The sequence below is a fragment of the Notolepis coatsorum genome (genome assembly GCF_963971535.1).
Source record: "Notolepis coatsorum genome assembly, chromosome: 5".
Lineage (NCBI taxonomy): Eukaryota > Metazoa > Chordata > Actinopteri > Aulopiformes > Paralepididae > Notolepis > Notolepis coatsorum.
This window is the reverse complement of record NC_140169.1, coordinates 117,635,133-117,660,051: the sequence shown is the minus strand read 5'-3', so window position 1 is coordinate 117,660,051 and position 24,919 is coordinate 117,635,133. Positions and strand designations below refer to the sequence as shown.

General features: G+C 41.5%; 1 protein-coding gene across 1 annotated transcript; it reads right to left on the bottom strand.

Moving 5' to 3' along the window:
• Window positions 1-761: 761 nt before the first annotated feature.
• On the bottom strand, window positions 762-20,623 carry LOC311228321 (alpha-1-antitrypsin homolog; the record flags this gene model as incomplete). The annotated part of the gene is made up of 4 exons (XM_084314230.1): window positions 762-953; window positions 4,755-4,899; window positions 5,970-6,240; window positions 19,954-20,623. 4 exons carry the CDS (start codon window positions 20,621-20,623, stop codon window positions 762-764), a joined length of 1,278 nt encoding a protein of 425 aa, XP_084170356.1.
• Between the last annotated feature and the right edge of the window lie 4,296 nt (window positions 20,624-24,919).

The following is a 24,919-nucleotide window of genomic DNA, read 5'->3' as shown; positions in this document are numbered from 1 at the left end:
GATAAGGGCCTGGATGGTCACTGGGACACTGTCCGCAAGTTCCTTGATGTAATGTAAATAAGAAGATGTAAATATTAAGTGATTATATTTACATAATGTACTTATTCACAATTGTATGCGTTTGTAGGTTTTGGGTACCTTGCAACCCCCCCCCCCCCCCTTTATTGTGTGTTGTTGTTTTACGTTATGTTGTTATTAATATTATTGTTCATTTGTTTACATGGTATATTGAAAACTATTTAATACTAGTCTCTCACTGAACAGGAAAATACATTTTAGTCACTTGGTTTGTGTCCTTAAACTTGTATATTTTTCCTTTTACAGAAATGTACACAAAAAAATATAAAAAAAGACACAAGGACCGGCTCCCATTCAAGGGATTGGGGAAAAGAGATCAACACATACTGTAATGCATCCGACATTCATTAAGTCCGTGTAGAGAACAGATGATATGATGAAAACTCATTATTGGGATTGGAAATGGCACAATGCCATCACCAACCCCAGTAATTCAACACTAAAGACAAACAAATACACAGACATAAACAAAACGTACAAAAAACAATAATAAAACATGTGGAATTGTGCAACAGCTCCTAAATGGTAGACTAGAAGTGAGAAAATAATGAATCTACTGCAGAGTCAGACATGTACACATTTAATGCTTCACAACAGTAAAGGGTAACAGTCTATGGCGTTGGTCACAGCAGGATCGTCATTGGTGACATTTGATGATGCTGAACGTATCATATCTCTCTTTGCTACTTGGCGGTGGGGTTGCTGATCTTGCCCATGAAGAGGATGCTCTTCGTGGACTCCTCCAGGATGAAGACCAGGAAGGGCCTGTCCATTGTCATGGAGGCGGGCATACTCATGGGCATGAGCTCAAGGATGGTGGCAGCCGCTGCCTCCGTTCCCGTCTCATCGACACTCAGCACGGCCTTGTGGGTCACCTGCGGGGGCACCGGGAAGAGGTTTTTCCCAATTGTTCAAAGCGTTTTGGTGGTTTGGAGCTGAAAACCAATATCAGTCGGTATAGCACATACCATTGATATGGTATGTGCAGTTTGTTTTCATACAGCCTCATCTTGCCTTTTAAGTACTAATTCGGGCATATGATGTATAGGCTTACAGACCAGACTGGAACATAATGGATTACATGGATGACAGTAATCTGATTACAAAAATGTCTATCTAATCAGTTACAATTGCTATAAAAATACACTTAGTGATCAGATTACAGGTACTTTAGAGAAATAGGTAGCTTGTTGGATTACACAAATTTAAATAGGATAGTGAATTATGCTAATACAATTATTCAAATTACACCCTTACAAAAAAGTATCATAGTAGTTTGATGTTAATAGCAGTAAAACATTTAGCATGGTTCCAGTAAATATATAAATAATTGACCATGGTAATGCCATGGTTGCGACGAGCCGTCGCATGTCGCAACACACTTCACAGCCGTCTGTCGGCATCACGCTGTGTTATTGTCGTGCTTGGCTGAAAGCTAAAATATTAACACATCGGTTGAAAATGAAAATGGCCACCGTTTGATTGACACGCCTCTTGACCTATTACATGCTTCCAATCTCGGGTTATAAAACCAAACTGCTGTTGTGTGAGAAGGGAGTGAGAAGGGGTGGGGGTGGTGTATGTGACAAGAGATTAGTGGAGAGGGGGAGAGGGGACTGAGGTAGTGTTGACTCAGCTCACACATTTTTGGAAAAGCCTAAACATACCATTACATAAAGATGTGTAAAACACAATTATTTTGTGATATTGTTATAAACTTTGGACATGTTCTAGGTAAGACTTCAGGATATGGCTCCAGCAGTGTTTGCAGCTAATAACTATAGAGTAGATAGATCTGACTGCAGGCATCTGTTTGCAAAATAATTCAGACGAAAATGAAAAGAAAAATATTTCAGCGTGTTCAAACCTCTAACTCTATGACAATAGCACTCAAGAGTGATTCTTCCTGGCGGCTGGGTGGCGCAGCGGAGATTGCGCTCGTCACCAATGCAAGAGACTCCGGTCTCGAATCCGGGTGTCAGCATTGCCTCCGGCTTGGGCCAGCAGTCATACTAACTCATTGGCAGAGTTAGAGGGTGGAAGTCGATGGGTGGGGATTTGGACGTTGTGGACAGCGACTCCTACAGGTCGGTTGGGGGATGCCTGCACAGCAGAGACAGGAAGTAGCGGGGGTAGTGTGAGCCTCCCATGCGTTACACTTCGCCACTGAGAGTCCGTGCTGGCAGGTGAAAAGATGTGACAGGCTGCCTCCTCGTGTACCGGAGGGGACACGTGATGCAAGGCTTCTATCCTCCCTACAGCTGACCAGTGGGAGGCATAGTCGAGCAACGTTCAAGACAGAGAACGGGAGAATTGGAAACTCGAAATTGGGATGGGAGAAAAATAGAAAATAAGGAGAAAAAGTGGATAAAAAAAGAGTGATTCTTCCTGTTGTGGAAGAAAATTGTTTCCTTTCAAATGCATCTGCTAAAAATGGTTCCAGAATAGCTTCCAATTTACTTTCGGTACGCAATCGACAGGCGTTTTTTTGCTAAATTTGCAGGACTATTAATCCTTGAGAGTCCAAAGTCCTGTTTTCACCCGTCGGCGGAAAACAAAAGGATTTATAATTTCTCCCAAATGCTCAAAAAGTACCTCTTTTCAGAAATCGGTAAAAATAGAAAAATGTATTTTCGAGTGCTTTGAGATGGTATATATATGTCTCCATACTTGCTAAACTTAATACGACTTGTAAATATGTTTAATTCTTGCTAGATGGTATGATTGTAATTATCTCCGTTTGCCAGAGAACTACATCGCGTCAAGAAACGCACATACACGCACGCGTACACACACACACAGAGCGGTGTGTGCGCTGTGAAAAGGTGTTAGACCCCGCAGAGGTATCAGAGACTCGCTACCCCCCATCCAAATTCTAAACAACAGATTGGCTTTTCATAATATGTATGAATTATTATCTCTTGCAATAATATCCACGGGACTCGACTTTTTGCAGTCGTTGTGTATGTGTGTCACCAACACACGGCAACTATCTCCTGTGTGCGGACCCGCAGACATTCTCTCACAGCTGATAGAGGGGGGAAAAAAGCAATAGCCTACATACTTTTCCGGACTGATCATCTGAGCTCCTCTCCAGTTGAACTGCTACTGTGTTTAAATCCAAAATATTGATAAATCCAAATGCCATTGTATAACATGTCATCTGTCTTCACGTGCAGTTAAATCCTCTCTACAAGTGAAACTGAAACTTACCAAGCCTATAAGTTGTTAAAGGGGCAGTAGGCAATTAATTTACTCAGTGGATGCCTGAACACAGAAACACAGAACACGGCAAGCCTATAGAAAATTATTCTATTTAATAATAATAATTATAATAATTATTATAAATGTCTCTCTCTCTGTATCTCTCTCTCTTTCATTCTTTCTTTCTTTTTCAGGTAAACCTCTATATATCTAACGTGTGTACATGGCATCAAATCAAAGTGTGTGTCACTGTAGGCCGCCTGGCCCAGTCATTGGAATAACAAAGGAACAACAGACTAGAAACTGGGCCTTTGTTCCAGGTGTCAATTGGTCTAGTGACATTGATCACATTGCATTTTGGGAGGGAGTGTAGTTCTCTTATCAAATTGGTGAATTCACTGAATCCTTTCAAACCGCTGTGCTGCGACTTGGTAAGGATTTTACCAGAATGTTTCATAGGACATTGATTAAAAACTATCGGCTCACATTTTACAATTGATGGCTTATTTTAAAGGTATGAACCTGTAGTTTCATATTATGTAAAAAAAAAAAAAAAAAAAAATTAAAATTCGTAGGGAGGAGGAGCATAACCGGCTAGACTTCAGAGGGTTAGGTTATATACTCATTGATAAAAAGAAAATTCACTATGAAAAAAGTATGGGAATACCATGATACTTTTTCATAAAAATGGAATAAATAATCTGTTCAAATTCATATTTTATATATTTTTTTGGCAAAGTAATCCAAATGTAACAGAAGTAAATCAATTGCTTTACTAAATGATGGTACAGAAGAATGATGATCACAATCATCTATAATTATCTCCACCAGGCGGTAGCCCACAGTGGATGAAACTGGCCCCATAGGTTGACAGCAGGCCAGGGAAGTGCATGCATGCATGCATTTTTCACATCGTAAGTATTTTATTTAAATACATTTGACATTGTCCATTGAAATACACAATTTCGGGAAAAGTTACACCTTTTGAACAGAAGAGGGCAATACTACACTGTTCGCTGCTCAGAGCCTCAGGGAATCAGCTCTCTGTTTACAACATGGAAATTCCATAGTGAACCTATTGTCGTTGCTATACCTATGAATTAAAAACATTTATGCATGCATTAATATTTCCTATGCATCCTAACATGCTTGCTATACTTCCCATCACCCTTCCTATTACCGTCGGCGTCTAGCATTAGCATGGATAATTGGAAAGTGGTCTGTGTGTTTGTTAGCGTTAGTATGCAAATGCTAATTCTAATAAATATAAAGAGAGCAGTCAGTGTTTTCGGGTCCGTCTTTGTGTCCGGCAAGCCGCCTGGTGGAAATGTGCGCTCTACTGAACGCACCTTTCTTGTTTTAGTCTGTAGTGGACCATATTTTCAAAGTAACCTTCCCAACACTGCCCACATAGTTCATAATGCATATGGTTATGATACCAACAAAGACATAATCAGTTTGTAGTGTCTTACCTTGGAGACCTTCAGCGGTACATCAGTGATGCCGGAGAAGTCAGCCGTGTCACCGAAGGCATTGGTGACACCCATCTCCGTCAGTGTGTCGCCCAGGGAGGCAGCGGCTGAGATGGAGAACTTGGGCAGGAACAGGTCCACCGAGCTGGGGGGGACACCACGACAAAATCCTCATTTGTTGATGTTTGGTGTGACTCAAAATTGGCCATAAGATTAGGGTGTGAAAGTGGAAGTAATTCCAGTATTAGGGTTAGGGTTAGTATCCTCAATTCTATTAACACTTTGCCTTGGTTATATTCACACAGGGTCAATTATCTTGCCATATGCCTGTGCAAACAAAATCAACACCTGCAGTCCAACAATAATGCAACACTGAAAACTGTGCCCGTTGTACATGTTGAGTAAACTCATCATAACTTCTTCAAAAACGTACAAAAAAGATTTGAAGGAACATCTGATTATTATATTGTAACAGTGTATTGTAACTTGTGTATTGTATTTTAACTTACACACACAGTTACTCTCACATACTCCAACAAGGTCCTTAAATTGATCTTGTTTTCCAACTTGCTATATGTAATATGATTATGTTTATTATCATAGGTGGAGGTTTCTTATAAGCCTTTTGGGATTTTCTGCCTCTTCCTGCACTGTATATACTTTGTACTTTACAGTTGTTGTTGTTGTTGTTGTTGTTGTTGTTATTGTGTTGTTTTTATACTGTGCGAAAAAAGAAACTATACTCAGCATACCCACCCAAGTAGAAACAACCTATTTTTAGTTACATTTAAATTGAGTATTTTCAAGAAAATGTACATCGTTTTTATATTGGAGGTTGCTTGCCTTATCTTCATCATAGAGTTATTTGGTAGTTAATGACTATCGCACAGCCAGTACCATTGTACCAGTACAATTTACTTAATTTTTCTATTTATCTCATTTTTGTTTTATGCTTTGTTTGTGCTGCCTTTTCCTGTGATATACAGTGCAGCCTACTGTGTAAAGCTAATGGATGTTTCCTTTTAAAGTGTGGACCCCAGGAATACTAGGGGCCATCATCTGGAAGTTAATGGGGATCCAAGTAAAGAAAAAAGAATATCATCATACACGTTTTACCACCAAGGCCCTCCTTGTGGGTATTGACCCCTTAACCCCTGTAATGTCAGATCCACTTACTAAGACTTGAGACATGCAAAAAGCAGAACAATCTTCTACCTTCTGTAGGCAGAGTTGTGCCAGTGTTTGATGTAGTCTTTGTTGATGTAGCCCTCCACATCGCTCATCTTCCCCTCATGGGGCAGGACAATCATCATGGAGGTGTTGCCCTTGTAAGGCAGCAGGATGACGGTGGTGCTGTTGACATGGTCGTAATAGTAGTCGTAGCGGCCAAACCTCGCCATCATGTCCACCTTCACTGTGTTGGTAGCGTCCAAGTGGAAATCGGCTTTTTTAGTGTGGATTGCCTCGAAGGGCTTCTCCCACTTTCCTGCACAAGGTGGGTGAAGATATTTATCACAATACAGTATATATATATGCATTATAATATTTAAAGAATCTTTTAATGACTTTTCTGCTTCGTCAGATATTTACACAGGGGAGAGTAACAGGAAAGATGGGAGACTATGACATCTGATAAAGGTCATGATTTGCATTTCCAACTAACCTATATGCACCTTATACACCAGTATGGAGTGGATGTTTATGTTGCAAGTTAGTTGATTTTATTCATTGATTTCCTATACCTTGCACTTATAGGCGTGTATTGGATATAGCATGGCAAAAATGATTGTCACTCAAGCAAGATTTGTAATATAAAAAAAAACAGGGTGCCACACCACATATTTTAAAACCATACAATATAGCTGAATGAATGAATGAATGAATGAATGAATGAATGAATGAATGAATGAATGAATGAATGAATGAATGAATGAATGAATGAATGAATGAATGAATGAATGAATGAATGAATTAATGAATGAATGAATGAAAACTTTATTTAACAGATTGCAGAATGGGTACAATACAGTACGGCTCAATACATACAATTGTTAAGGGGATGCAGACCTGAGAAAGACGTTTGTCTTGTTTCCATCAGGGTACCCCATTTTCAATTCATATAGACATTTATGACATACACAACATACATGACATTTATGGCATAGGGACATATAGGTATTTAGTACTGATACATTTGTGACATAAACGGTATTCAAATATACAGTACTGTTACCCCTAGATCCTGACAGAGTATATACATATGATGGGGAGGGGACTGTACATTAGGAGGGGGTGGGTGGGTGGGAGAGAAATATACATACGGCGGGGAGGGAATATATACATGCGGTGGGGAGGAGACTGTCTATTAGGAGGTGGTGGGGGTTTTGGGCATTTACGGTGGCCAGTTTCGAATTGCAGCCTCCCGTAGGTGCTCTTTAAGAGCGGTTTTGAATGTGGGCAGGGATTCACATTCCTTTACAGCTTTGGGTAGGGCGTTCCACATTGTTGTGGCATAATTGCTAAACGTGTTTATTCCCTTGTTTGAGCCGAATCTGGGTTTAACATGATTTGTTGAGCTTCCTCTGGTGTAGTGGTTGTGGTATTCACTGACCTTTGGGAAGTATTTTGACATGTACATGGGCACCCCGGTCGTATAGTGTATCTTGTAGACCAGGCCCATTGCAAGTTGCTGTACTCTGTCGTCTACTCTAAGCCATCCTAGGTTGTCAAAGTGGGCAGGGGTGAGGTGGGTTCTGGGGTTCAGGTCAAGTAGTAGTCTGACCAGTTTGTTTTGTGATGTTTGTAATTTTGTTTTAAGCGCCTTTGAGGTGCTTTGGTACCATGAGGTGCATGCATAGTCATAGTACCCTTGAATGAGTGCTCCTGCCAGAGTCTTCAGGGTATTCTTGTTTACCAGAGAGGAGATCCGGTACAAGAATCTAGTTCGTTGGTTGACTTTTTTTATTACATTGGATGCCATTTTGTCACAGGAAAGATTTGCCTCTAGGATGGAACCCAGGTAGGTAATTTCGTCTTTCCTTGTGACAATATTGTCACCCACTGTAACTGAGAAGCCGTCGGTCTTGCTGAGTTTGTTATTTGAACCGAAGAGAATGGACTCTGTTTTGCCCATGTGTAATGATAGTTTGTTATCAGCGAGCCATATGCAGATTTTGCCTAGTTCCGAGCTGAGGGTTTTTTCAACCTGTAACTTGTTCTTGTCAGAGACCAGCAGGGCTGAGTCGTCCGCAAACAGGAACAAGTTGCAGTCACAGGCTGACGACATGTCATTTGCATAAATTAGGAAGAGTAGCGGTCCTAGTATGCTTCCTTGTGGAACACCACAGCTCACTGTGAGGGGGGGGGATAGAGTACCGTTTACCTCTACCATCTGTTCTCTCCCCTCCAGGTAGGATTGCATCCAGCTCACTGATAAGCTATCAAAACCAATTGCTTTTAGCTTGTCCATTAGAATGGAGTGATTGACAGTGTCAAAGGCCTTTTGTAGGTCCAGCATGACCATGCCGCAGTATTTGCCCGCGTCCACCTCTTGTTTGATGTGGTCGTTCAAATAGAGGAGGCATGTGTCAGTGGAGTGGGACGTTCTGAAGCCAGATTGGAATTCGTAGATTAGATTTTTTTCCGCCAGGTACTTTTCGACCTGTTCGTAGACTATTTTCTCCATGACTTTCGAGATGGAGGTAAGAATAGAAACAGGGCAGTAGTTGCCTGGGTCTAATTTGCTGCCCTTTTTGTGCAGAGGGGTCACTCTCGCAATTTTGAAGTCCTTGGGGACGTGCCCCTGTTTTATAGAGAGGTTTATTATGTGTGTGATGACTGGGGTGATGGCGGCTGCTGCGTCTCTGAGGAATTTGGAAGGGATGTTGTCATGGCCAGTGGCCTTGTTAGGTTGGAGGGCGCTAAATTTTTTGAGTACCTCATCGGTTGTTACCATTTCAAGTTTGAAGTCGTCTTTGTGGACCCCTAGGTTTTTGTAGTATGCTACTATGTGTTCTACCCCATAATGCCCTGAGTGGGAGGGTAGTTTGTTTACCAGTGTTGTGGCTATGTTTGTGAAGAAGATGTTTAAGTAATTGGCTACATCCAGCTTGTCTGTGATGAGCGTGTTGTCCGTCTTTATGTTTATGTTTGAGAATCTGGTTTTAAGTTTTTTACTGCAGCCTAGTTGATTATTGAGTAATTTCCAAAGTTCGCGGGGTTTGTTTTTGTTTTCCTCAGTTTTGGCGTTGATGAAATTTCTTTTTGCGGTTCTGATCATGGTGTTTACGTCATTTCTTAGTCTGTTTCTTTGAATTTTTAGTTCAACCACGTGGGCTTGGAGTTCACTGTTTGAGCTTTTGGAAAGCTTTGTCTGACTTTTATGAAGTTCAGAGCATTTTTTGTCTCTGGTTTTCATAGCGGCCAGTATTTCAGTGTGCATCCATGGCTCAGCGCGATTTTTAACCCTGGTGGTTATTATGGGTGCCATGTTGTTGAGTATTGCTGTGAATTTGGTTTTGAATCCAAGCCATGTTTCTTCAACCTGTGTACCACTGAGTTCATCTGACCAGTCCAAGCTCCCCAGTTCTAGGTTAAAGGCCTCTCTAGAGTAAGTTTTGAGGTCTCTAGATGTGACTGTTTTGTGACAGCCGGCCTTCTGTTTTAGCTTTTTGCGGGTACAGAAAATCATATAATGATCACTTAACCCGCATGCTATCACCCCTTTATTGGAGATCATTGACTTGTCAGAGGTCAAAATGAGGTCAATGGTGGTTTGTGTCGAATCACATACCCTTGTGGGTTGGGTGATTAGCTGGCTGAAACCGTGCAGATCAGAAAATCTACTGAAGGCCTTGAAGACGGGTGCTGCTTTACGCAGCATATCCGTGTTCCAGTCCAACAATAATGCAACACTGAAAACTGTGCCCGTTGTACATGTTGAGTAAACTCATCATAACTTCTTCAAAAACGTACAAAAAAGGTTTGAAGGAACATCTGATTATTATATTGTAACAGTGTATTGTAACTTGTGTATTGTATTTTAACTTACACACACAGTTACTCTCACATACTCCAACAAGGTCCTTAAATTGATCTTGTTTTCCAACTTGCTATATGTAATATGATTATGTTTATTATCATAGGTGGAGGTTTCTTATAAGCCTTTTGGGCTTTTCTGCCTCTTCCTGCACTGTATATATTTTGTACTTTACAGTTGTTGTTATTGTGTTGTTTTTATACTGTGCGAAAAAAAGAAACTATACTCAGCATACCCACCCAAGTAGAAACAACCTATTTTTAGTTACATTTAAATTGAGTATTTTCAAGAAAATGTACATCGTTTTTATATTGGAGGTTGCTTGCCTTATCTTCATCATAGAGTTATTTGGTAGTTAATGACTATCGCACAGCCAGTACCATTGTACCAGTACAATTTACTTTATTTTTCTATTTATCTCATTTTTGTTTTATGCTTTGTTTGTGCTGCCTTTTCCTGTGATATACAGTGCAGCCTACTGTGTAAAGCTAATGGCTGTTTCCTTTTAAAGTGTGGACCCCAGGAAGACTAGGGGCCATCATCTGGAAGTTAATGGGGATCCAAGTAATGTTGCATGTAATTGCATGTATTAAAGGGGAAAAAAACATTCAACCTCAATAATTCACCTGTGTCTTGTGGATGTGTACTGTACATGCTTGTGTGTGTGCGTGTGCGGTGTGTGTACACGCCTGTATCTGTGAGGCCTGTCTACATGCCTACTGTATCTTTAATATGTATTTCCCATCAAGGGCTCATCTGTGTCTGTAAACACAGTGATCAGTGTGTTTAGATTTATCAACGTAGATGGTGAGGAGGAAAACAAAGTCATTGGGTCTCATTCCCGAACAAATTTACGACAAAAAATGTCCTTAGGCAGATTTCTGCCCATTTAAGACATATTAGGGCTGGTAGCGCGAGTCCCCAAATTTTCCTGAGATCAGATTTGAGCGTGGCTGAGAGCAGATTTAAGAGTGCTGAGGAGCACTCTTATGATTGATTGACTAATTGAAAATTGTATTAACGTGACAGTCTGTGTTCTCATAGTGATTCCTTCATGTTAACGCTACAGGCCTCCTTGGAATTAATTACTTAATCATAATTAAAATAAATATGACAATATTTGTACGATAAGAAATTACGCATTTGATGTCGGAAAAATAAATAATATGGATTCATCTGATCACAGGGCAGCTGCTTAACCATATCTGAACCAGCTATTTTGGACAAATGTATAATTACTTTAATTACTCAGATATTCAAACACAATTATGCAATTATTGTGAAATGATTGAAAATAATTATTATTTAATGCCTTCTGTGGAATTTGTATTTCTTATTTGTTACACATCTGTTTTAATGATGAATTATATACATTTGAAAGAATGCAGGTCAACATGCAATGTATCCCATTGATTGGTATACAATGGGACAGACCTTTGTTTGATTGATTGATTGATTGATTGATTGATTGATTGATTGAAAACTTTATTAACAGATTGCAGAATGGGTACAGTACAGTACAGCTCAATTACATACAATTGTTAAGGGGATTCAGACCAGAGAAAGACTTTCGTCTTGTTTACATCAGGGTCCCCCATTTTCAATTCATCATAACATATATGACACACACAACATACAGATAGACAGTACTGCTACATCTATACATTTATGACATACCAGATTTGCACATACAGTACTGTTTGTGATACAAAAAGAGTCCAGAAAAGAGAGTATATACATTTGACGTAGAAACTGTTGGAGGAGGTTGGGTAGGAGGGGTGGGTGGGGGACACTGTACAAGCAAAACTGTACATTGGAATATTGACAAAACCATGCTTGGTCATTTACTGTACATTGGAGGGGGTTGATATAGCTATAAACCTGCATTCCTTTGAATATATCATTATCAATTAAACGTATATTGAAATACACTATATAGCCTATATACACCAACACTGAAATGACAGTGGATAAATAAATAAATAAGAACTAAAGCTAATCGCATGGAAATAGCAAGTATTGTGTGCGCCAGTATGGCCTACGTGTCTAATGAACAGTATAGGCTTAATATATTCTAGTTACTTGTTTCATTAGGATTTAGTAGATACTATATATGCTCTGCCTCTGCCCTACGTACAGTATAAGTACAGACTGTACCTATACTGTACGTAGGGCAGAGCATATAGTATCTACTAAATCCTAATGCAACAAGTCATTAATGGAATAATAAACATATACTGCGTTCATTCATTACGCCGTAGGCATTAATGGAATAATAAACCTATACTGCGTTCATTCATTACGCCGTAGGCATTAATGGAATAATAAGCCTATACTGCGTTCATTCATTACGCCGTAGGCTACAGTATACTGCGCACGTGTGTGTGTGTGTGTGTGTGTGTGTGTGTGTGTGTGTGTGTGTGTGTGTGTGTGTGTGTGTGTGTGTGTGTGTGTGTGTGTGTGTGTGTGCGCGCGTGTGTGCGCTGCGGCAGTTGTACCACGAGCTGTACTATTATAGGATGACAATACATTAATCTAATCTCATTTCGATGGGTCGCGCAAGACTTGCGAGACACTTCCGCATCCATTTCCACACAGCTGCGTCATTACTTTGCCTTATAAGGGGCTCTGGAGGCATTGTTTTGTATGCAAATGACCTGAACGGGAACGCGCTTTTGAGTTTAAGACAGAATCACATTCGCCAAGCAGATATCAGATCATGTCACAGCTGTGACCGTTTCAGCCACTTAAGACATATTACCAGCACGTTCGGGACTCAGAGTGAACTTGTCATTGATTCTGTCTCAGTCGGTTCCAAGATAAGTCTTCCAAAATAACTCTTTGGAAAATTTTCGGGAATGAGACCTGGCCAAGTCGCACATCTATGGATCGGGCCAAATCTCCCCTTTCTAATGGCAGAGTTCAATCTGGATTTAGTATCATCAGGCATGCAGCAAAAACCGTGAATGAAATCTACTGTAAGTACAGTTACTTTTTTATAATGTACATTTCTCCGCCATTTTTCATCAGATTACATCGCCGTTTTTTGCTAGACGTTCACAGAAAGGTAGAGAAACTAACTGCGTTCGGTTTTATGGCAATAACGTTCAGGTTTGTGGAAGATAATCCTGAAAAATAAGATAAATAAAATAATTGAGCTGGGTAGTGTAGTTTTTCGAAATTCCAAAGCCCATCGAAAGCCCTGGGTCTCCTCTCTTCATAGGACTACAAAATAAATGGTGGCGCACATTTCCTAGCGTCAATATTCGCCTTTTTCCGACTATAATTCTATAACTCATATTTCACTATAACACTTAAAACCATTGGTAAACAAACGTATTGCTGAAAATACACACTTTGACTGCTGTTTTGACAGGGTTAGGGTCTTTACTCTTGGCTACATTATAAGAAAAAAAAACACAACATTAATTCATACATTCTGTAGAGATGTATTTATGGCGTGATGTCATTTACGGTCCACCACCGGACCGCTCGGGCTTAACACTTTCGGGGCCATTCACATATACGTTATTGGGCGCCAGCAGTTAACGTATCGTTTTCCCTTCTTTTTTTTTTATATATCCTATTCAATGTCAGGGACCTGTATGTTGCCGTTAAAAGGCATACTGGGACTCAGAAGGTGCAGTACCGGCCAGATCCTGCTAGTAGGCAGTATCGAGAGTGCAGTAAACCCTGTTCCAGACCGGACCCGTGCTACCTTTAAACCGCTCCGGGTGCTCTTTTCTAGTAATGGGAAACCTAGGGCTTCACTCGATCGCATTCGTTTTCGGGACCCCCGATCCATATGTTGTGGTGGGTTATGTGGTGGACCAGATGGGCATAGGATAGAACAGATGGCGATCAAATAATTGGAATATTCTTTTTGGAATACCACGACCACAGGTAAGGACAATCTGACATCAATTTCAGCTTGATCGTGCATGGTTTTCATACCCATCCCCCTGATCATTTGATTTGAAAATAATAGCGTGTCCAGGGACAAAACGCCAATGGTTTTAGTAGAATTCATGTTGCGCCCTATAGCCAGCCTCCCAGGAATTAGCCCGGATCATTCAGAAATTATACTCATATTCACCACGGGATAACACGTAAACGTATTCATGAAAAAATTAAAAAATTAACGGAAGATAGTTACTGTATTGTATCCATAGCTATAATATAAAATATAGATGTAGCTCTACAAACAACGTGATGCACAGTGAAACTATGTAATGAAAACCTGGCCCCGAATGTGTTAAGAGGTTAATTAATGTTGCATTTCTTTTTCAAATGTAGCCAAGAGTAAAGACCCTAACCCTATCAAAAAAGCAGCCAAGATGTATATTTTGAGCACTACCACACTAAACAGTTTGTTTACCAATGATTTTAAGGGTGCTTTCACACCAGAGCTGTTTGGTCCGGACTATTGGACCAGAGTTTGTTTTCTCGGATAGTCCGCTTTTTTTTGGGTGGTGTGAATGCTCAGTCGAACTCTGGTGCGGACCAAACACGCAAACTCTGGTCCGCCTGAAAACGTAGGTCTCGGTTCACTTCATCGGACCAAACGCGGACCAAATATGGGAAGTGAGTCACACTCTCACGAGCAGAGCGCTAAATTACTACCTAACCAATCAGATCTGCGATATGAGGTCGTGTCACAAGCAGAGCAATGTGTGTGGACAAGAGGCGGGTTGCTACGTTTACTGTAGGGAGGGGCTTTTAGACCCATGTTTTTTTTTTGCTTCGAAAAGAGGGACATCCTCTCAATATGCGGGACGCGGGACATTCGGTCAAATGGTGGGACAGTACAACCAAAAGCGGGACACCTGGTCACCCTACCACCGACTGAAAATTGTGACTCCTCCGCTGATCTGGAGTCACCAGACACACGCTCGCAGTCACACACACACATTTCCACTCTCTATTGTGTCCAATAGACGAGCGCCCTTTTCGACCGCGTGACATTGTTCAGAAAGTTTGGTGCACTTGACAAATTGCAATGTGAATGCAGACGAACCAAATGAAGAATGCAACCAGGGTTTCCCTTTAATTACCTAGACTGTGGCGGCCCTATTTTTTTTAAATATAAAGTTTGCCAATAGGGATGTATCAGTAGTATTGGCAGTGGTAGTAGTTGTAATAGTAATCCACTATATATTTTTTTTTCTAAAAAATAAACCAGTTCAACACAGGTAACCACTTTTGCTTCATTTCTTTGATGGCTCAAATGTATGCTCTAGTCCAGTGGTTCCCAAACCTCTCCTCGAGACACCCCAGCCGTTCCATGTGTTTGTTAAATTCCACCACCAGCACACCTGATTCAACTAATAAAGGGCTAGTTAAATTGAATCAGGTGTGCTGGTGGTGGAATTTAACAAATACATTGAACGGCTGGGGTGCTTCGAGGAGAGGATTGGGAAGCACGAGTCTAGTCGATTTCATCATAAATCTAGCCCAGGGGTGGCCAACCCGCGGCTCACGAGCCGCATGCGGCTCTTTGCCCGTCAATGTGCGGCTCTTCCATCCATAAAAAAATATATAAATTATTATAATAAAACATTTTGTACTTTTTTTTTTTTATGTTACTCATTCCATAAGGACGTAGAATAAACATTTAAAAAAAAATTTAATTGTCCATTTGCATGTTCTTGGTATCTGAATCTAGGGACATATATGGATCAGTGTCAGAAATACTGTGTCTGTTACTAGGCTTGAGTAAATTGTAATGAACCAAAGGAGAATATCAATTATATAAAAAAATAAATTAAAATGATCTTTGACTGTGAATAACACCATGCTAAAATTGACCAGACCTGAAAAATCTAAGCAAATGAATAAAGGGAAGATGATTAAACAGAAGGTTTTGTAGATACAGTACTGAATTCTGCCATCTTTTTTATAATGTAAATTTGTCCACCATTTTTCATCGTATTGCAACACCGTTTTTTGCAAGACGTTCACAGAAAGGTATAGAAACTAACTGCGTTCTGTTTTATGGCAATAACGTTCAGGTTTGTGGGAGATAATCCCAAAAAATAAGAGAAATAAAAAAGTAAATCCAGAAGTCAGATGATTGACAGGGGCTGCTGGTGTGAGCTGGGTAGGGTAGTTTTTCTAAATTCGAAAGCCCTGAGTCTCTTCCTTCAAAAGACTACACTCACTTTTGGCTGCTCCACTTCCTCCTGTCAATATGCGCCGGTTTCCGACTCAATGCCCTGAGATTTCTATAATCTTATATTTCACTAATAACAGTTAAAATAATTGGTAAACAAACGTAATGCTGAAAATATACACTTTTACTGTATATCTCGGGCTTAAGAGGTTAACCCTGTGAGGCCCAAATTAAAAAGACATTAACAACTTCAGAGGCCAGAGGGTGGGACATATAAACACATTTACTATCAAATATCATTGTGAGGCTGAACAAGAGGACCAATTGACTATACATGTGCTTAAAAATCGTTTAATAAACATTATTTTTTTTAAATGGCTAAAAGTGATTTTGCTCTCAAAGTGCACCAGATTGATGCATTTAACTTTAAAATGTACACACACAAAAAAGTTCCGGGGGGTCATGCCCCCGGGCCCCCCTAGAGGGTCGGAGGTTCACTCCCCATAGTCTCTGAAAATCCTGTGGGAAACACTGCAACAATGTTGCAACTTCACCCCCCGAACCGCACCGAGTCCACACCGAGTCCACCAAAACTATATGTGAAAGCGCCCTAAGTGTTATTAGCGAAATATGAGTTTATAGAATTCTCTGTGCATTCATTGCATCGGAAAACGGCAGATATAGACGCGAGGAAATTACACCGTCATTAATGTTTATAGTCCTATGAAAGAGGAGACCCAGGGCTTTCGATGGGCTTTCGAATTTCACAGCTCACACCAGCCCCTGTCAAACTTCTGACGTCTAACATGAAAATGATCTTTTGAGTGTTATTTTCGTGATTATATCTCACGGGTCGAACAAACCTGAACGTTATTAACATAAAATAGAACGTATATTGTTTCTTTACCTTTCAGTGAACGTCTAGGAAAAAGGTTGCAATCTGGTGAAAAATGGCGGAGCTATTGACATTATGCAAAAGTAACCGTATTTACAGTAGATTTCATTCACAGCCTTTGCTACCCTGTGTAACGGGCACCTGGTGGTACTAAATCCAGATTTAACTCTGGCCTGATATTCTATATGATATTCTATATTACCTCATTCAGCGCCAAACACGAGAAATCTGTTTCATGTTTCAAATCCAAGTGTTGAGCGCCAAAAACGAGATCTCGTTTTTAGTTTCCTTTTCCTTTTTTTTCGATTTTCTCATACTAAGCACTTGTGCGGGCCTTGTGAGTGTGGATTGGCCCTGCAATGACGATTGAATCCCGCCATGTGGCAGTATCACCTACCTTATGAACATGCATGGGCCAGCTTAGTGTGGGTGGCCCCACAGCCCCCAAACAACTAGGGACTCTACTAGTAGGTTGTGAGCAGCAGTGAGCAGGACACGTTCGACAATGGCGATCGCCTAGAGCGAACTATTGGATATTATGAAAAAGACTAAATGGATTATGGATGATGATTATGGACGATAAGGTGCGTTTCCACCAGACTATGTTGGACTCAGCATTTCTGGTAAATCATAAAAATACTATAGTCAAACAAACCGGCCGATGAGGAAACCTATTCGGCTCCGTCGATAGTCTGGCCCGAGCAGACTATAGTATAGACGAAGAAGACAACAGATGAGGGCCACCTAATGTTATATGTATTGATCCTGTTCTGATTCAAGACACTTGGACTCGAAGTGAGAGTGGAGTTCCTTCTAACAAAGGTAATGTCTATTTTACGTCTACTTTACCGAACCCCATCCTAAAACATGCTTTTGTAATGATCACAGTGTCGGAAAATGACCCCCCCCCCCCCCGATGCCTTTGTGAAGAAACATATGGTAGTGTAGTTTTTTTCAGGCTATGGACCCAGTGTTACTCTATTTCATTAGCACTAAAAGTGATCTTTCTTTATTGTATCAGAAACTTCAGAATGTTATCTTTCAAAAGAGACCAGCGTCATGCATGTGCTATAAGTATAAAGTATAATATTTTGGTTTGCAAAAAACGTATGCAGTCCTCAAAAACTCAAACTAAAATGACCACTTTTGAGGGTGATTGACACATACAGCTAAAAATACAGGTTCTAAGCTTAATTTTGATGTGTAGTTTGCAGGGTTTTAAATAAATCCACCTGCCACATGACCAGTGATGCCAGTAACTAGTTACTCTAATCTGATTACTTTTTTCAGTAAATAGTCATCTAACTTGTTACTTTTTACAAGCCAGTAATCTGATTACAGTTACTTTTCCAAGTGGCTGTGTGTTACTATTTAGTTACTATCGCATAATGCTGATGATAAGAGAGCCAGGGGTACAGTCAGCTAGACCGGAGATGGGACGTGCGCTCGCGCACACATGCACACAGCCACTCACATGTTTACGTTTATAGCTGATTTTAGAATGGCTTCAGCATGAAGTTAAATCAACTATCCAGTTCGTTTTATAGTGTAATTTGGCTACTTGAGAGAGAGTAGGAGAGTGAGAGTGAGAGTGAGAGAGATTCATGTTACGCGCGACTTGCGGAGTACGCACTGAGTCCGTTGTCTCAGAATGGATTTGGTAGAGAGAGAGAGAGAGAGAGAGAGAGAGAGAGAGAGAGAGAGAGAGAGACTGGATAACGTTATCACTTAGAAGAAGCAAAAAAGTCCCCTGAAGACTCCGATTGAGTCCATTCAAATGCTCAAAAATATCTGCCATGTATGCCAATTTGGCAAGCCACTGAGCATCCCAGAAACAATGTGAAAGATCACAGTTTGAGTCAAGTAAAAACATCATCACGCAACTCGTAGAGCCGTGCAAGCAACTTTCCTCGCGATAGCCAGCGGACCTCGGTGTGGAGAAGTAATTGCCGGTGATCACTGCCCATCTCATCGCATAAAGCTGCAAACAACCGTGAATTCAATGGACGGGCCTTGATAAAATTGACAGTTCTTACCGATTTGTCCAAAACCTTTTTTGAGATCAGCACGCATTTTTTTGGCAGCTAGGGCCTTCCTGTGGATGCAGCAGTGAATATATTTTGCTTGCTGAGCCACTGCTTTTACACTGGTAAGTGCAGAGCAGAGGAGCAGGTGCGTCAGTAAAACTGTCATCACGCACAAGCGCCACTATTTACCCATAATGATAAGCCTAATTTGAGAGAATAACAAACTATAATACCATGTTTTATATTACACAACGGTTTTAAAAAATGACGTCTCATGATGACCTGTCTGAGCAGCCAATCATGATTTATGACATTATGCACTTTCAATAAAGCATTATATAAAAAAAAAACTGTTGTCATTCTTATGTTGTGGCAGCAGCAGGGGGACGACGACGACTTTGTAACCTAGTTACTATCAAAGTAACTTATCAAGTAATCAGTAAAGTAACTAGATTACTTAAAGGAGTAATCAGTAATCAGATTATTTTTACAAGTAATCTGTGGCATCACTGCACATGACACAGGGCTTTCGTCTGCCTAACCAATGCCGGTGTCTCATACCCGTTGCAGGGCAGAGCTCCACAAAATCTAGTGAATAACTTTTCAATAATGTGTTCTAAATTAAACAACTTTAGACTGGGGGTTTTTAAAGAGGAAATTAACACATCTATTTGTTTGTATATGATGCAGGGGTTTGAAAGAAATGCAGCTGCCACACAGACACCAGGCTTTTATGATTCATATCATATGAATGATAATGCAGCGGGATTGGGCATAGCATAGATGAAGAGAGGTAGCTGCAGAGGCAATGGAGTGCATAACATGAAGAAAAAAATATCTGTGTCCATTTCATTATCCATGCTTTCCCAAATTCATATTCAAACTACTTTTAATGGTCTAGGACGGTTAACCACTCCGCTATGCTTAAGTGTGTAATAGTGTGATAGTGAAATAGTTTGTAATAGTGTTTAATAGTGTAAGAGTGTAATAGGAATAATGCGGTGAGGTCAGCTTTCATTTGTCTACGTTTGCCCCAACTCCTACACTTAACCCTTGCCTAACATGGAGATTTGTGCTCTACTGAGCGCACCTTTCTAGTCACATCTATGTTAGCAAGGTGGACTTACCTTTGAAGTAGACGTAGTTTAGCAGCACCATTGCCGTGTCGGCGTCCAGGTCGCTCACCAGATCCATGACCTGGTCGTGAGTCTTCGCGGCGATGAAGCGGTTGATCTCGGCCACCGCCTCTGCAGTTTTGGAGTAGTCCACGTTGAAGGCCTCTCCCCCGTAGTAGTGCTTGGCGTCCGCCAGGAACTTCGCCACGGTCTGTAAGCCAGTGCGGATGGCCACGGCGTTGCCCAGATCCAGCTGCTGAGTCGCCTGGCTGTGGCCCAGCATGTGGATGAGGTGCTCGTAGCCGCTGTTGACCTGCTCCTGGGTCAGGCCGCTGTAGCCCAGGGCGGTGAACAGCTGGCTGTGGGTTTCCCCCTTAGCTCCCGTGGAAAGCATTGACAGAGCGGCGGCAATGCCCACCGGAGAGTAGAAGATGTTCTTGCCCGCAGCGTCGGGCTTGGAGCTCAGGCTCTTGTACAGGGCAAATGCAAAGTCAGCATTGTGGGGGGACAGCATGTGGCAGGTGTCCTCTCCCGCATGGCTGTGAGTGTGGGCCTCCGTGGGGGTGTGATGGAGGTGGTGGAAGTGCTCCGGCGTGTGACCTTGGTGGTCTCCCTCGTGGGGGGCCGCCCCGGCTACGGCCAGGAGCAGGACGACAATCGCACAATAACAAGAACTCCGCATCTTTACCTCCTGTCCGGATGAAAGGAGAAACGTGAGATGACATGGCTTTTAATTAATTTGAGAATGTGAACAAGTTTCCCAAAGCTAGGGGAAGAGAGCCAAGCTTTTCTTGACGATGTCATGAAGAGATAAATGGGCCTGCTTCATTGACAGTTTGAATGGGAACCTGATTTGTGGACACAGAGACAGCACCCAAGGTGATTTTATGAAGATATGGATGCATTATCTACATTTAATTGGATGCAAAACCTCAAAGAAAGTAACATAAATCCAGCTCCAGGTGTTGTCTCTTGAGGTAATCACAGATTAGAGCCATTTGGGAGAGTTGTTCATATTCATAAACATTGATTGAGCTGTCTAAAATCATAGTAATAGTATATCACTGCTGTCAGGTAAAAACCTTGCTTCTCTAAAAAGGTAAACCTTTCAGGAATTAGTGTATTTTTGAAGTGTTTGAATGGGTTTTATGGTACTCAGTGGGGTCGTTAAACTTGCTCATAGCATAGAGAACCATGTACACTTGCAAGTCATGTAAAAACATGAACAGGAGGACGATATAAGAATAGTTTGTGTGTTTTCAATATAAGGGAACAATAGTCTACGAATGAAAAATATGAAGTTGCTGTGAATAATTTCCAATCCATCTGAATGATTGACTAACTTAGCGTGCACAAAACAGCTTTATAAATTCTCATCCTATATTTATCTTGGGTTGTGATTAGATGAAAAGCTTTCTTTTAAGGTGCACATTGAAAAGCTTGTAAAGAAAGTGTTGTTTCTTTTTTCACGTTGTGTTTTTCTTTTGAGGCTAGAAAGAAACTGGTTCAAGTCACGTTTTAATCTGTGATTTATTATGGTGACATAATGTATATGCATGCTGCCTCCTCCCTGCTAAAGGTAACGTTACATTTTCTTCCCTCTAAACAGCTCTACATTTAAACTTCAGCTCGGATTTTAAAAACAATTTTTTTTTTTTTAAATGTAATGAAGGGGGAAAACTTACCGTCAAAATGTCCTCGTCAGTTGCCAGAGATGAGTAGGCATAGCAGCTGTGCTATTATATGGTCCTGAGAAAGTCAGCTGACCAATATATCAAACATTAACCAAGACCAGCCCCTATTCTCTCTGGGCTGCATTGTCCAATGGTGCAACAAAACTGCTCAGCACTCTTCAAGTTCAAGTTCAAGTTCAAGTTCAAGTTCTTTAATAGTTGTCATACAGAAGTACAGAATACTTTCATACAAAATGCTTCTTACTGTTACGCTCCAGAGACTGTGCTAGACAAGATAGACATATGTACAATGTTCTGAGTTACCATATAATATACAATACACAATACTATGCAGTGTACTAATGTACAGTACTATCTAGTGCAAAGCAGAAATGGGATGAGGTACAATTTTAGGTACAATTTACAGTAAGGTGTACGAGTTGTAGTGCAATCCTTCATCCATAAATATAAAGTGTGGGGAGTGGGTGCTACAGTGTGTTTGTTTAAAGTGGGTGTGTGCTATAAAGTGTGTGGAGTGGGTGCTACAGTGTGTTTGTTTAAAGTGAGTGTGTGCGTGTGGATGTGTGTGCTATGTGCGTTTGGTGGTTGTTGTTGTGTAGTGTTCATTCATTGTTCGTTTAGCAGCCTGATGGCCTGGGGATAGAAGCTTCTTCTGAGTCTTTCTGTGCTCGCCTTGAGACTCCGGTATCGCTTGCCTGACCGCAGCAGTTCAAAGAGGCAGTTGTTCGGGTGACTGGAGTCTTTAATGATTCTCTTAGCCTTGCCCTTGCAACGCTTGTAGTAAATGTTCTGGAGGGTGGGGAGCCCCCCTCCAATTGTGCGTTCGGCTGAACGTGTCACTCTTTGTAGTCTGCTTCGGTCTTGTGCAGTGCTATTCCCAAACCAGGAGGTGATGTTGCCGGTCAAGATGCTCTCTATTGTACATGAGTAGAAGTTCTTAAGGATCTTCTGGCTGACTTGGAACTTCCTTAGGCGCCTGAGGAAGTAGAGGCGTTGTCGTGCCTTCTTCACAACACTGTCAATTAGGGATGTCCCGATCGCCTTTTTTTGCTTCCGATCCGATCCCGAGCATGTGATTTTAAATATCTATCGATCCGATCGTTTCCGATCCGATCTTTCACATTAGTAATCAATTTTGACGCATTTTTGTCAGAAACTAGAGCGAGACAAGCCCATCTGTTGCCTATAATAGTCCGGGGCGCGAGAGCGGAGGCTTTTATTATTACATTCACCCTGAGAAATGTGCTTCTGCTTCATATGAGAAATATTAAAAGTTTCAATATATGTTTGCACATTAGGATACATTCAGTGTTCGACTTACGTAATGGTCCATTCTGGTCTGAAACGGCGACGATAAACCTCAGTCACGTAACGTTATCCTCCAGGTGAAAATTTAGTCTGAAAACTTCGCCTCCAGCCTGCTGCTTCATGAATTTTTCCTCCACGCGGAATCTCCTCCTTGCAAACATTGCAACTGGCTTGACTTTATATTTTAAAATGCTTAGTTCCAAACCTCTGACATTAAGTCTAGCTGCTCAAGTCAGTGGATATTAACTGTGTTTCGGGAGCGACGTGTTGTTGTTGTGGTCGCGTGTAGCGTGTAGCGTCTAAATTAAAGGGAATGTTTGTTGCAACGGTGAAAATTAAAGGGGAATGTGTTTGTTGTGGATAATTATTCTGCTCTGTGTGACAATAAATACATTAATGATGATATATTATATGTAATTTAAAACCAAAACTAAGGCCTCCGTATGAGTTTAAGACGTGGACATGGTCATGTTTGTTGAATAAAAATTTTCTTTTTTTGACTGCCGATTTTTATTATAATTTTTTCCCGATCCCCGATACTCTGAAAAGCACGTGATCGACGCCGATTCCGATCACGTGATCGGATCGGGACATCCCTACTGTCAATGTGTGTGGTCCATGTCAAGTCCTCGGATATGTAGGCTCCGAGGTACTTAAAGCTGTTGACTCTCTCAACCGGTGCCCCGTCAATGCTGAGGGGGCTGTAGTCCTTGACCCCCGACCTCCTGAAGTCCACAATCATCTCCTTTGTTTTGCTGACGTTCAGGGAGAGGCTGTTTTCCTGGCACCATCCCACCAGGACCTTGACCTCTTCCAGGTAGGCCCTCTCGTCGTTGGCAGAGATCAGGCCCACCACCACTGTGTCGTCAGCAAATTTGATGATTGTATTGCTACTCCGCTGAGCCACACAGTCGTGTGTGTACAGGGAGTAGAGGAGGGGACTCAGAACACAGCCCTGGGGGGCCCCTATGTTGAGGGTGATGGATGAGGAGGTGCAGTTGCCTGCTCTCACCACCTGGGGTCTGCCAGTCAGGAAGTCCAAGACCCACTGGCAGAGGTCATAGCCCAAGCCCAGGTCCCTGAGCTTGGCTATGAGTATGGAGGGGACTATGGTATTGAATGCCATAAACTGGATGACATCCGAGCAAGGATTCAATATCAAAGAGACGTTAGGGACTGCAACGTCCTCTGCTTCACCGAAACATGGCTCACACCGGAGGTTCCAGACCACGCGATTCAACCGGCAGATCACTTCTTTATCCATCGCAAGGATTGGACATCAGCAGAGTCCGGTAAACAACGTGGAGGAGGTATTGCCTTCATGTTTAACAAAAATTGGAGCGATCCAACTAACGTGAAGGAATTATCCAACCACTGCTCCCCAGAACTGGAATATATAACCATCAAGTGTTGTCCTTTCTTCCTCCCGAGGGAGTTAACGGCGATCGTCCTGATCGGAGTGTATATTCCACCGCAAGCCAGCAACAAGGTTGCGCTCTCCAGACTCCACAACGAGGTAAATAGAATACAAGTGGCGAATGTTAACGCCGCCATTTTAGTGCTGGGAGATTTCAATAGCGCCAATCTGAGAAAGGTATTGCCTGACTTCTATCAGCATGTGACTTGCAACACCAGAGGCGGTAACATCCTAGATCACTGTTACACGCAATTTAAAGGTGGCTACAAGGCTCATTCTGATAGTGGCTTTGGTAAATCAGATCACTCGTCCATCTTTCTTTCACCAAAGTACAAACAGAGAATTAAAAGTACTCCTGTAGTCTCGCGAGAGGTGCAGAAATGGGATTTGACGTCAGAGGAGACGCTCCGGTCAGTGTTTCACTACACAGACTGGAATGTGTTCCGCGACACAGATAACATTAATGTCTACACGGAAACAGTGCTGGACTATGTTTGTACTAGGGTGAAAGAAACAATCCCCACTACCAAAATGAAAGTTTACCCAAATCAAAAACCCT